This window comes from Halichondria panicea, chromosome 9, assembly GCF_963675165.1.
Source record: "Halichondria panicea chromosome 9, odHalPani1.1, whole genome shotgun sequence".
Taxonomy (NCBI): Eukaryota; Metazoa; Porifera; class Demospongiae; order Suberitida; family Halichondriidae; genus Halichondria; species Halichondria panicea.
Window position 1 is genome coordinate 252,976 of NC_087385.1, and position 10,915 is coordinate 263,890.

The 10,915-nt window shown below is 42.4% G+C and overlaps 3 protein-coding genes across 7 annotated transcripts in view; 2 read left to right on the forward strand and 1 right to left on the reverse strand.

Annotated features, from left to right (window-relative positions):
- On the reverse strand, positions 1–1,669 carry LOC135340760 (AN1-type zinc finger protein 1-like). Its single transcript, XM_064537125.1, has 8 exons — positions 1,558–1,669; positions 1,463–1,505; positions 1,324–1,405; positions 1,035–1,236; positions 740–837; positions 541–615; positions 192–272; positions 1–143 (listed from the first exon to the last, which is right to left on the reverse strand). Exons 1-8 carry the CDS (start codon positions 1,607–1,609, stop codon positions 30–32), a joined length of 747 nt encoding a protein of 248 aa, XP_064393195.1. The 5' UTR covers positions 1,610–1,669; the 3' UTR covers positions 1–29.
- Positions 1–10,915, forward strand: part of LOC135340771 (uncharacterized) — a 34,353-nt gene that overhangs the window by 16,129 nt on the left and 7,309 nt on the right. Inside the window, exon 6 of one of the 2 annotated variants that reach the window (XM_064537149.1) lies at positions 10,579–10,873. The exons of the other annotated variant lie outside the window; for it this stretch is intronic. The gene's annotated coding sequence lies outside the window, so the exon portion shown is untranslated. Of the gene's footprint in view, positions 1–10,578; positions 10,874–10,915 lie in introns of those variants that run through there. 2 annotated transcript variants of the gene reach the window in all.
- On the forward strand, positions 1,677–10,873 carry LOC135340758 (uncharacterized). 4 transcript variants are annotated; one of them, XM_064537121.1, is made up of 9 exons: positions 1,695–1,828; positions 2,016–2,076; positions 2,197–2,580; positions 3,110–3,274; positions 5,550–5,622; positions 5,936–6,079; positions 6,425–6,573; positions 9,216–9,309; positions 10,321–10,873. In XM_064537121.1, the coding sequence occupies exons 3-7, from the start codon at positions 2,221–2,223 to the stop codon at positions 6,442–6,444; spliced, it is 762 nt and encodes a 253-aa protein (XP_064393191.1). In that variant the 5' UTR covers positions 1,695–1,828; positions 2,016–2,076; positions 2,197–2,220; the 3' UTR covers positions 6,445–6,573; positions 9,216–9,309; positions 10,321–10,873. The 4 variants fall into 4 exon arrangements, with proteins under 4 accessions (XP_064393189.1, XP_064393191.1, XP_064393193.1 ...); XM_064537123.1 differs by having other exon boundaries at positions 1,700–1,828; positions 2,024–2,076; XM_064537120.1 differs by having other exon boundaries at positions 1,745–2,009; positions 2,051–2,076.

Below are 10,915 nucleotides of genomic sequence, written 5' to 3' on the forward strand. Positions count from 1 at the left end.
TTCACATAATAAAAATTTATTGGATATCATTAGCATTCATATTCTAGTGTAAGTGTAGTTCCCATGGTGATGACAGTGTGTATAAGGTCCTGTAGCTTATCAGACATGCCCAGTACTGCACCCTCACAATACAGACACAGCTTCTGTAGAGGAGCCACTCAAACAGTTAGTGTATTAGTGGTCTCACTTACTTGAGCATGTGCTTTGTGATTGTCGTTCTTTAGTTTGAATCTCTGAGCAATATAATCGACCGTCCGTCCAACACACCACTCCTATTCATTGTGTGTATTAGGTTCATGTACTTTGTTATGACATGTAATATAATAATCGTATAATACAGTGGAACTTACCAACCATCCTGCAGAAAGACCAACAGCAGATATAAATAAAAGGTCAAGTACCCAGTACAAAACAACCCCTCAACAAAGGACACCACTGTATAATGGCCAATATCTTATCCCCCAATGTTACAAGGTTCCACTGTATGGTATGGTATGCATTATACACTCCAGTGCATAAAGTGTTTCCCCGGGCGGTCACCTTGGAGACAAACATGGAGGTGTTAGGGAGTCCACTAGTCCTTGGCAGCTCCACTTCAAAATACACTCTTTCCACCTACAAAAGGGAGCACAATTCTCCAGTGAATACTGAGCATAATGCAGTAGTGAATAAGCAGCCACTTAACAGGACGATGGTCCAAGCTCTACCTAACCTCCCCAGCAACCACTCCACTGCATACCTGTGGTATGGAGTCCAGACCAACTGCTCTCATTTTTAACTTCATCAAAGCAACTTTTCCACTCGTGTGTTTGGATGAACTGCCACCTTTCACCCCACCTGGCCAGTCAAAGAGTGCACACACATTGTTCAATAGTACACAGAATGTAGACATCCTATGAAGCGTGTACAAGTAGACTCAACAGTTAAAGTAGCTGAGATTAAGAGTGGTAGGGAACTAGAATAAAGAATGGAGTACTAAATTGCTCATTATTACAGGCTCAGTGTTGAGTACACCACACTGTTTGCATGCTCACTTGTTCCAGTTGCTTTGGCAGGTTGTCCCAGTGGCCTCCCCCTCACGGTCCTAGTAGAGTGTTGCTCGGCTACTATCAGTGCAGGGCAGCTGTGGTCCTCCTGGTGTCTGTGCTGGATGCAATACGACTGCTCACAAGACTCACACAGCACACTAGTCACATGACGCTTCTTGCACGAGGGGAGGGAACAGTGGAAGAGAAACTATGGACACACGTTCAGTGCATGCCGGGGAGGGAGATGTATAATTACATTATTATGAGTTTGTCATCTAATTGTGTAAATGATTACCTCTTGTTTCTCAGGCAATGTGGATATAATATTTGTGTCGATGTGCTCACAGTTGTGAGAGGAGGGGACTCGATGATATTTACTGTGACAAAACCAACAAATATGTAAATCGTAAAATGGTAGCTAGATCTCTACTTACCAAAATGTTTGATGACAGAGGTCGCACACAAATGGAAGGAAATCTGAAAATGAGTAGTTAATTTATACACAAAAAAACATTATTAATTTGCATACCTAATCTGTTGCATTGAGGGAAAAAACAGTGTTCCCCAACATCAACTTCCATTCTCAGTCTCTTGTTGCGACATCATAAACGTCATCAACCGCATATTTTTAATGGGCAATCTTAGCTCCACCCACACAATTTGTGAGTCATGATAAGCTAATGAAGAAACCTTTGATCTCTGCAAAGTGATAAACAGTTCATGAATTTTGTGCCTCAAGAGTTGTCTACCCAAATAGGGCTGTCTGGTCAAGCTAGCTCTGAGACTATCTGCCTGTTTAGGTAACAATAATAAACTATTAACAGTTATAACAAGTGTACAACCAGCTAGCTACGTGTGTTCACCTACTGTGCAGAATTGTGTGTTGTGCATGAGAGCCTTGTATCTAGATACTATAGCCTCAACTATACAGTTACTATAGAGCTGCACACACGACATGAATCAAGAGTCTATTGCTATTAAGTACAGATAACTAGGTCTCCCAAAGATGATGAATTGGTGAGACTGTGTGTTGTGGTTAAATTCCAAGGCAAGTGTTAGTCCTAGATTGTACACAGCTAGTCTTGATAGCTCCACTGCACAATATAGCCGTACTGTTGTGTGTCCTATATAAACTGCATTAACGTATATACCGTTGTCTCTATTACAGGCCTAGTGGCTGACGTATACAGATATGAAGCTATCAGAGATATTGCAAGCGTTTCATGGCCTCGAGGCGTGTGATCGTGTGGACCTCATCTGTCGAATGCTACGTCACTGTCTGGCATTTGAATCTCGATTCCTCGGTACCGTATTATTAGACGCCTCTAAAGAGCATTACAAATCGCAAGTGAATAAAATTGAGATACATGCCAACAGAGTGAGCTACTACAAGCCCTTCCAAGAGTCAGGCCTCTCTCACCAAGTATGTCTCAAACTGTGCAGTTCTCTGTCTGTTGTGCATTCGGATAATCGACCTGTGGCTGAGGTCGTATTCCAACTACTCAACGATAAGAAAGTGCTGACGTTTTTTGAGGATTGCAATGAGCTCAAAGTAAGAATGGACACTGTCAGTGTTTCAGTATAATCTCTAACTCCATTTGCATGAGGTGTTCATATTCATTATTAGCTAGTGTGGTGGGTATTGCTTCTATAGTGGTTGTTATGTATTACCTAGGATCACTCATGCCACCTACTCATTTGCTAAAAGCTCTTACTGTATAGCAAGTAGTGGCAGATGTTTCTGGCCAAGCCACAATATTTGCTGTTTTAGTGGGTTTCAGAATAGCCATGCAGAGTGGTGACCTGGATTAGGGTGTGTTGATGTGCCTGCAAGGATCTGCGGGTATTTCAATGTTGTACCAACAATCACATACTCACTAACTGTATGCCTGAGCACGTCATGACCAGCTAAAGCAATACACAGCTATACAAGTGTGTGTCCAGGTGCATGTACACTGCTCCTAATGGATGGCACATTGTCTGCACTCCAGTTATCAACTTGACTCAGTTGACTAGACTAATAGTTAACAGTATTCTCAGTCCAATGCTTATAATACTATATCTATTTGCCCTGTGTCTAGGTGCTGAAGGATTTCCGACTCCTCTACGTGATGGCTGTGAATCACCCTGCTCTCTCATTCAACCAGCGTCAGCTACTCATGTACACATACCTGCAACGAATGGACCTGCTCTTTATAGAGAAGTCAAAGTACTCCTTCTCTGGAAGCTTCTCAGGATCTGTGGAGGTAGGGAATAATATGGTTGTGAGTATATGAGTCCATCTCTCTCTAGAGTGTTCCCGTGTCCATCTTGATTCCTCTATAAAGCCTCACTGTAGCCACTCATTAGTGCTAGTGTGTCTGTGAGTATTGTAGAGAGCTTTATCACATGTGTACATGTATGTAGCATCAAGAGTCCATTAAGAACTCTTCCACTGGAGAATATATAGTGAGCGGTGATTGTCTCAGTTTTGATTTCTGTCATTCCCAGAATATGTACACACGTCCTTAGATCCATTGTGCACCTGATTGTTTTCTATTGACTATACTTTATCACTGCAATGCCATCTAGACATTGTGAAAATTCTCTCTAAGAAATTAAAGCGTTTTTTAACGGATTATGAAATGAAAAGCAAGTGTCTGTTGTGATACGTATAGTGGCAGTTTGTGCCCAATTCCACTGTTTCAGTAGAAAGTTGATTTTATGTACTATTCTTTCAGATGACACTCAGCCAGTCAGCATACCTGTGTTGTCTTGCGTTACCCCACACCTCTCATTATTATAGTAGCATGAGGACCAACCTTGTTAAGTATATTGTGGCTAGGGGGGCAGGCAAATGCATTGGACCCTGTAAACGATACTGATAACTATATGAAATGGCACTGTCTCTTACTATCTGCAAGGAACAATTAACGCTTGAAGCTAGTAAACATTATTGCATTTTTGATTGTGAGGCCTGATCAGTGGTTGTGCTCACCTCCTCTGATTGTGTGTAGTCTGCTAGCAATGGATAATGGTGGGTGTGATTGAATTAGCTACATGAGAACAGTGTCAGTATGTGTCTCTGTAGACTCACTTCATGAATAATTGGTTTCAAAACTAGATATCCTGAATTCCTATAAGTATATATCCACTTTGTTGCCTTGATTACTAGTAGTAGTATACAAACAGTAATAGCATATAAACGTTTACTGTATACCATTCTTGAGATGGTCTTTCATTGCTAGGAGTTGCTTGTTAGGGTCTTAGTTACCTTGTCAAAGCTGCTCCACTCATACCCACATAGCATGGCTCTAACAAGCACTGCATGCGTGGCTCTGTGTTCTGTGTCACTAATTATGTCTCTTTAGATGGTTGGCATTTGTCCAATGACCTAGCCTGATTGTGCGACCTTGTGGCTCTCCTCTTGTCTCTTGAGAGGCTGACAAAACTTTATTGCCCAATCCATAGCGTCTACATTCCTCACATAGTTGGAGAATCATCCTGAGGTTGCACACAATATCTAATTTGTATTATCCACACTTACTCAATACCTAATTACATTAATTGAATCATCCCACACTAGCTCCTGGTTGGGCAAGCAAAAGCTCAACAACAACTAGAGCCTTAGTATACATACAGCATATGATTTATACATGTGACTATACGTATTACTGGTAGTAGCTAGTGCATAGCACAGTGTTTACATCCGTTGCTGCATGGTCACTCTTTTAATCAAATCCCCTCAATTAGTTGCTTCCCCTGACTAGCTGTTTTGAGGCCTGTCAAGAGTCCCACAGAATCCTTACTCTACCACCAGCAGTGAATCCCCTTCTTGTATGAAAGTATCATAACTTAATAATAATCTAGCCTGTGTAGTACCAGTACCACGTGATTATTTATTGGTATGGGCGCGTGTTAGTTGGGGGGTGTCCTCCATGTTAGTTTATACCATTCTCAATGTTATTACAAGTCCCAGTCGAGTGTACTGATCCTCTCACCTTCACATTCAGATATATATAGGTGTGATATACAAGTGATGAGGAGGAGGGGGGTCAGTATTAATCATCATATCAAACACAAAGTGGTGGTTTTGTAAATGATTATTCAATCTCTCCCTAAAACTAGAAAGGTCCCACGGGATAATGATTTTAATTCTATCAAAAAATCGCCTGCCCCTTTCTAACCAGGTACAACAATATTCATAGCTCTAGCTCTAATAATAGTAGCATGGCCTGCAGAGATTTCCTACCTCTGGACCATTGTTCAGTGGAATTTGTTTGGAATGCTGTGCCACTAGTTAGTACAATGTGTGATATTGGTGTGGTGCTGGTGGGGTCATCTAGGGCCTTGTATAGTCTGAGGGTGGTGAGGGCTGGGTCAGACTGTCCAAGTTTGTTCTTTTGTGGTGGGTTGTATTTGGGGAAGGAATCTCTTGCCAGCTATAGCTTCCAGACCTTGTGTCGGTCCCTCACTTTCTGTTTGTCTTTCAGTGACCTTTCCTCTAACAACATTCACTGGTAAAAAATTACCTCTCTACAGAAATCTTTGACTGGTGATCCAGAAAGCTCGAGATATCCACCGGAGATGCAGTTCAGCTCTCCTGCTCCTGATGGTGAGCTCTTACATATAATGCACCCATTGTTACTGTATAACCTGTGTACTTAATATAATGCACCCATTGTTACTGTATAACCTGTGTACTTAATTATGAGAGACCATTGTACAATACATACAACCATGTAGACACTATGCTGATTGTTGTGGGCTATAGATCATCAGCTTGAAATGTAGCATGCATTGTAAGTACACTATATGCCAGCTAGCACTTTAAACCATTAATAATAATTATCAGTTGTTAGCTTAAACTGTACTATGTACTCGTGTGAATGTCTTCACCCACTCCTGTTTCACTCTGACCCCTGCAGCCTACATCACTCGGTGTGACGTGCACAGTGTGTATCGAAGGTCAGGGGACAAACGCTACGTGTACATGGTCCAGGTGGAGTGGTCGGATGGAGCTACCTACACTGTGAGGAGGACCTATGGAGTTCTTCTCATTCCAGACAAAAGTGAGCTAGACCAGCTTTGTGTGTACTAGTAGGTCAGTTACTCTCAGTCTGTATAGTGTACTCCCAGCCTCATCATATCCTCCAGTCTGTCTCTCTGTGTTCTGTATAGTGGTGGTATAGTGATTAGCTTCACCACTGCCTTTGTTTCTGTTCCTATTTGTGAAAGTTTACTATATCATTCCTTCCTGCTACAAATTCGGCATCCCTTAGCTATGAGGTTGCTTTTAGCCCAGTAGATAGTCACCTAATTAAATTAATGTCTCAGTATACATCTTCTAGCTGAGATTGCAACCATTCCCTCGTACTGTACCTGTATACCAGACTAACCTCCCCCCCCCCCTTTAGTTACTGGACTTGTTCCCTGAGGAGGGTGGTCAGAAGGGCAAGAAGCATCCTCGCATGATCCCCTATCTCCCTGGCAAGAACTATCAGCGCTTCCTCAAGGGCAGAGAAACAGCCGAGAAGAGGCTACCAGAGCTGCACAGATACTCAAAGTGAGTGGCTCTTAATCACAGGCTAGGGGCATACCCACATTGATGGGTGTACTGGCAATACAACTAAGGATTATACATGGTTGGTTATATGGTTGTTGCCTCTAATATTTATGCCTCGAGGCGTAGCCGCACGAGGGATACGGTAAAGCTGACCGTGTGTGTGTGTGTGTGTCTGTGTGTCTGTGTGTCTGTTCCAGCTGTAACTGCTCAACGGTTGCAATGCGACGAAAACTAACAGCTTCTATAGGCTTCTAGCCACGTTCTCTTGGATTTTGATTCGTGGATTAGCAAACTAAAGCTTTGTTCTCGAGTTATGGCTAGTTTGACTCACATTGAAGGCTGTTGCAGTCTCTTCAGAATCTTTCATAGCATCATCTGTTCGCACAAACTTTCTATTCAACACATGAGTTAGCCTTGCACTAAAGCGCTAGCTTTTTGTTAGCTACAAGAGTCAGAAAAGATCTGTTAAAACAGCTAGCTAGCTATAGTAGCCATTGTGCATGGACTTGATCTTTGGACACACCCTTCTTTAATTATTCCTGTGGATGCAATGCGCATGCGCGCTCATCCCCACATGTTAGAGAATCCAGTGGCAGAATCAACTTTCTTGAGGTCCTGGTACGTATACCGGTAAGCCACAAAACAATGATACCATATAGACTAGATAATAATAGATTCATGTACACAAGTCTGGTAACAATAGATACATGTACACAAGTCTTTTCTTCTCAGTATTAATATAGATAGATACACACTTTTTGCTTGTTTATATACTATACTGTCTGTGCTTAAATTCTCAGTGCCTTTGACAAAGGTTTGCTCCCACTGTTTGGCTACAGGCCATTTAAATAACATGCAGTTGCTTCGGTATCGTTGATTTAATTCTGTGATTGAATTGTACTTATCTCACAGGCTATATAATACTGACTATTATGCCTTTGACAAAGGTTTGCTCCCACTGTTTGGCTACAGGCCATTTAAACCCCACATCCTAACAGAATCAATCTTCTTCTTTCTTGCTTCCTTCAGGTCCTGGTAAGCACTATACGTATTACATATACAATAGTCTAAGATAACATGTATATAAGTCTGACAGTTATAGATATTATGCAACTTTTTTATCAGCAGATTTTATTCAATTTGTTGTTGCAAAATGATTATAAACTTTTTTGAATTATGCAAACAAACTTTTCCCTCTTCTATAACACTCTATTACTTTTGAGCGAAAGTAAATCATGGCGAGAGGCATTTGCAAGCGCCAGCTTGAGCACTAGTGTAGCTAGTTACAGCAAGTAGTAGCATTAAATTTGCTGTAGCTGGTTGCTTTCTACAATCTACTTGTTTGCAATTAAATTATCTATGTCCCCATTCTGTAGGTATGTCATTGTGCATGTGTGTAATGTACAAAGTGTGCAGACTGTATCTCATTGGTTAGTGTTGCTAGGACACACACTGGGAATTAATATGTTTACTCACTTAATTAGGAGGTTAGTCTTTGTAGTGTAACTGCTACATGTAGCAGAGCATGTTTAGCCTCTTACTGCATCTCTAGGTCTTTATAGCCTCGTTCCCAGGCCTTACTTTTTCTTGCTGTTGTCACTGTTCATCCATAAATCATAGAAAGACATAGTGAGGCAGCAAAGAAAGAAATGGGCGTACAGTTAAGAAAAAGTAAGGCTTGGTTTGGGAAATCGCGTGATCCACAAGGATTTTTATGAACGTGGGCGATATGTAGCCCACAATCGTGACGTAAGGTATTCTCCCACGCATTCAGAGTTTTAAGACTTACTTATTAAGACTGTACTGAGACGTAGACAACCACCAAGCTGTGCTGCAAGTCAGATCAGAGAACCAGCGTGGCCAGCTCTGGTGGCAGTAGCTACCTGCTATATGATAATGATGACTAAGCTATTCTTGATCTAACCTGTATAGACTATAGCATGTAGAAAGACACAAGAAAAGGTGATAGTAGTCTGATAGAATAGGATAGAATCTGAACACACAATCTAGACTAGTAGATCATCTAGCTAAGCCTAAGGTATAGCTAGCTCTAGTGCTTGCAAACTTCCAGTTCCAAGTCCATGTCCAGCTTGCTGCAGGCAAAGTTTTATTAGTCATAGATCTCTGCGTGGGCAGTCCAACATCTCTAGCTCAGCATGCCCACGCTCATTTTCACCCTTCTACCACCCTTCTACCCTCACGTGACTTCCCGATACAGGCTCTCCTTTTTCCTAACTTTACGTCTATTTCTTTCTTTATTCCTCCAATTAATACCGTATTTTATCTCATTGAACGATTAATACAGTATTTTATCTTATTGAACGATTAATACAGTATTTTATCTTATTGAACGATTGTGATAAAGAACAGAAAAAGGAGAGCCTGTGTAGAGGCTAGGTCTTTATTCAATTAGGGTGGCTTGCACAGCTTCAGTAGACTGTTAGAATGTGTACCTATTAATAATTTGTGGCCAGTTGAAATGACATTACCAGCTTATTTGGGCAATGATGGTGGCAGTCTATAGCAGTAAACATTTGGGGTAATCTAGTTAGCCCTATTAGAGAAACAGGGGCTACTAATTAATGTTTTGTATTGTGAGATAGTGTGTCTTGTGTTGTTGTTTGTTGCCTCCCTCCCTCCAGTGGCCCAGTTCATGCACGTGCTGAGACAGAGGATCCAGCTGGGGGCCACTGAGTCCATCTACCTCATGGTCAATGGCCTCACTCCCACCACCAGGTACACACATGCCAGGGGAATGCTATCTAGTGATCACACTAGTTGTGTACTGCATTGAAGCTGGTGTATACAATGTAGTTATTGGACACTTTATTAAAGGTTGTGTAATGAAGGCCTATATACATGTAGCCATTCTTGCAGCTTTGTTTACTAGGCTAGTAATGCTTGAGACTATATTGAACCCTGTCAACATGTAAGAGGTCGTGTACAGCATCATTGTAGGCACTGTCTCAAGTACCTATGGTAGAATATACACTGCACTCCGTTCACTGTGGTACTGCATGTATACACACAACTTAGCCATTATTAAATGTCCCCTAATGACTGTGTACTTTGACCCCCTGCATATGTCCACACTAATGACTGTGTACTTTGACCCCCTACATGTGTCCACAATAATGACTGTGTACTTTGACCCCCTACATGTGTCCACAATAATGACTGTGTACTTTGACCCCCTACATGTGTCCACAATAATGACTGTGTACTTTGACCCCCTACATGTGTCCACAATAATGACTGTGTACTTTGACCCCCTACATGTGTCCACAATAATGACTGTGTACTTTGACCCCCTACATGTGTCCACACTAATGACTGTGTACTTTAACCCCCTACATGTGTCCACACTAATGACTGTGTACTTTAACCCCCTACATGTGTCCACAATAATGACTGTGTACTTTGACCCCCTGCATGTGTCCACAATAATGACTGTGTACTTTGACCCCCTGCATGTGTCCACACTAATGACTGTGTAATTTGACCCCCTGCATGTGTCCACACTAATGACTGTGTACTTTGACCCCCTGCATGTGTCCAACACTAATGACTGTGTACTTTGACCCCCTGCATGTGTCCAACACTAATGACTGTGTACTTTGACCCAGTGCATGTGTCCACACTAATGACTGTGTACTTTGACCCAGTGCATGTGTCCACACTAATGACTGTGTACTTTGACCCCCTGCATGTGTCCACACTAATGACTGTCCTCCTCCCTCCCTCCAGCTCGAGCATGTCTGTGATCTACCAGGAGCACAAGGATGAGGACGGGTTCGCGTACATGGCCTACAGTGGAGAGAACAGTATGGGCTGAACTCAAGAGACACTATGAACACTGTATAGCAATGTACTCTACCCCCCCCCCCCCCCCCCACTAGCCTCGTTCCCAAGAGTCGACCTAGCGTTCAATTGGAGACGGATCGGCCTGGGATCGAGGCTACCCCCCCCCACACACACACACACACACACACACACACCACACAGGAGTTGAAGTGTTTCCTGCCCACAGGACCTGACCCACCAGCACTGGACCCAGAGGCAGAGGAAGTGGATATGATAGAGAGTGAGGGGACGAGGGTAGTGGGCGGGGCACAAGGGGGTGGAGCCATATACGATGAAGATGAGGAGGATGAAGGAGTGGGCGGGGCACAGAGGGTGGGCTGCTCTCAACAGTGACACTCTTAGGAACTCTATATTCACCGCTTTGATTGTATTTATGGACTGGTTTTGTGGTTACTGCTATTGTTCTAATTATGTGAATAACGTTTGCCCATACCACTCATATATAATTATTGTGAACGGTAATATTGATTAGCATGAG

Excerpts from the sequence above, each read along its gene's own strand:
- LOC135340760 (XM_064537125.1), bottom strand. The coding sequence starts at position 1,609 with ATGGAAGTTGATGTTGGGGAACACTGTTTTTTCCCTCAATGCAACAGA. Across the intron at positions 1,406-1,462 it reads CTCTGTCATCAAACATTTTG|TAAATATCATCGAGTCCCCT; the intron begins GTAAGTAGAGAT and ends GTTTTGTCACAG. Across the intron at positions 838-1,034 it reads TGCCAAAGCAACTGGAACAA|GTGGGGTGAAAGGTGGCAGT; the intron begins GTGAGCATGCAA and ends TTGACTGGCCAG.
- LOC135340758 (XM_064537119.1), top strand. The coding sequence starts at position 2,221 with ATGAAGCTATCAGAGATATTGCAAGCGTTTCATGGCCTCGAGGCGTGT. Across the intron at positions 2,581-3,109 it reads AGGATTGCAATGAGCTCAAA|GTGCTGAAGGATTTCCGACT; the intron begins GTAAGAATGGAC and ends CCCTGTGTCTAG. Across the intron at positions 6,080-6,424 it reads TCTTCTCATTCCAGACAAAA|TTACTGGACTTGTTCCCTGA; the intron begins GTGAGCTAGACC and ends CCCCCCCTTTAG.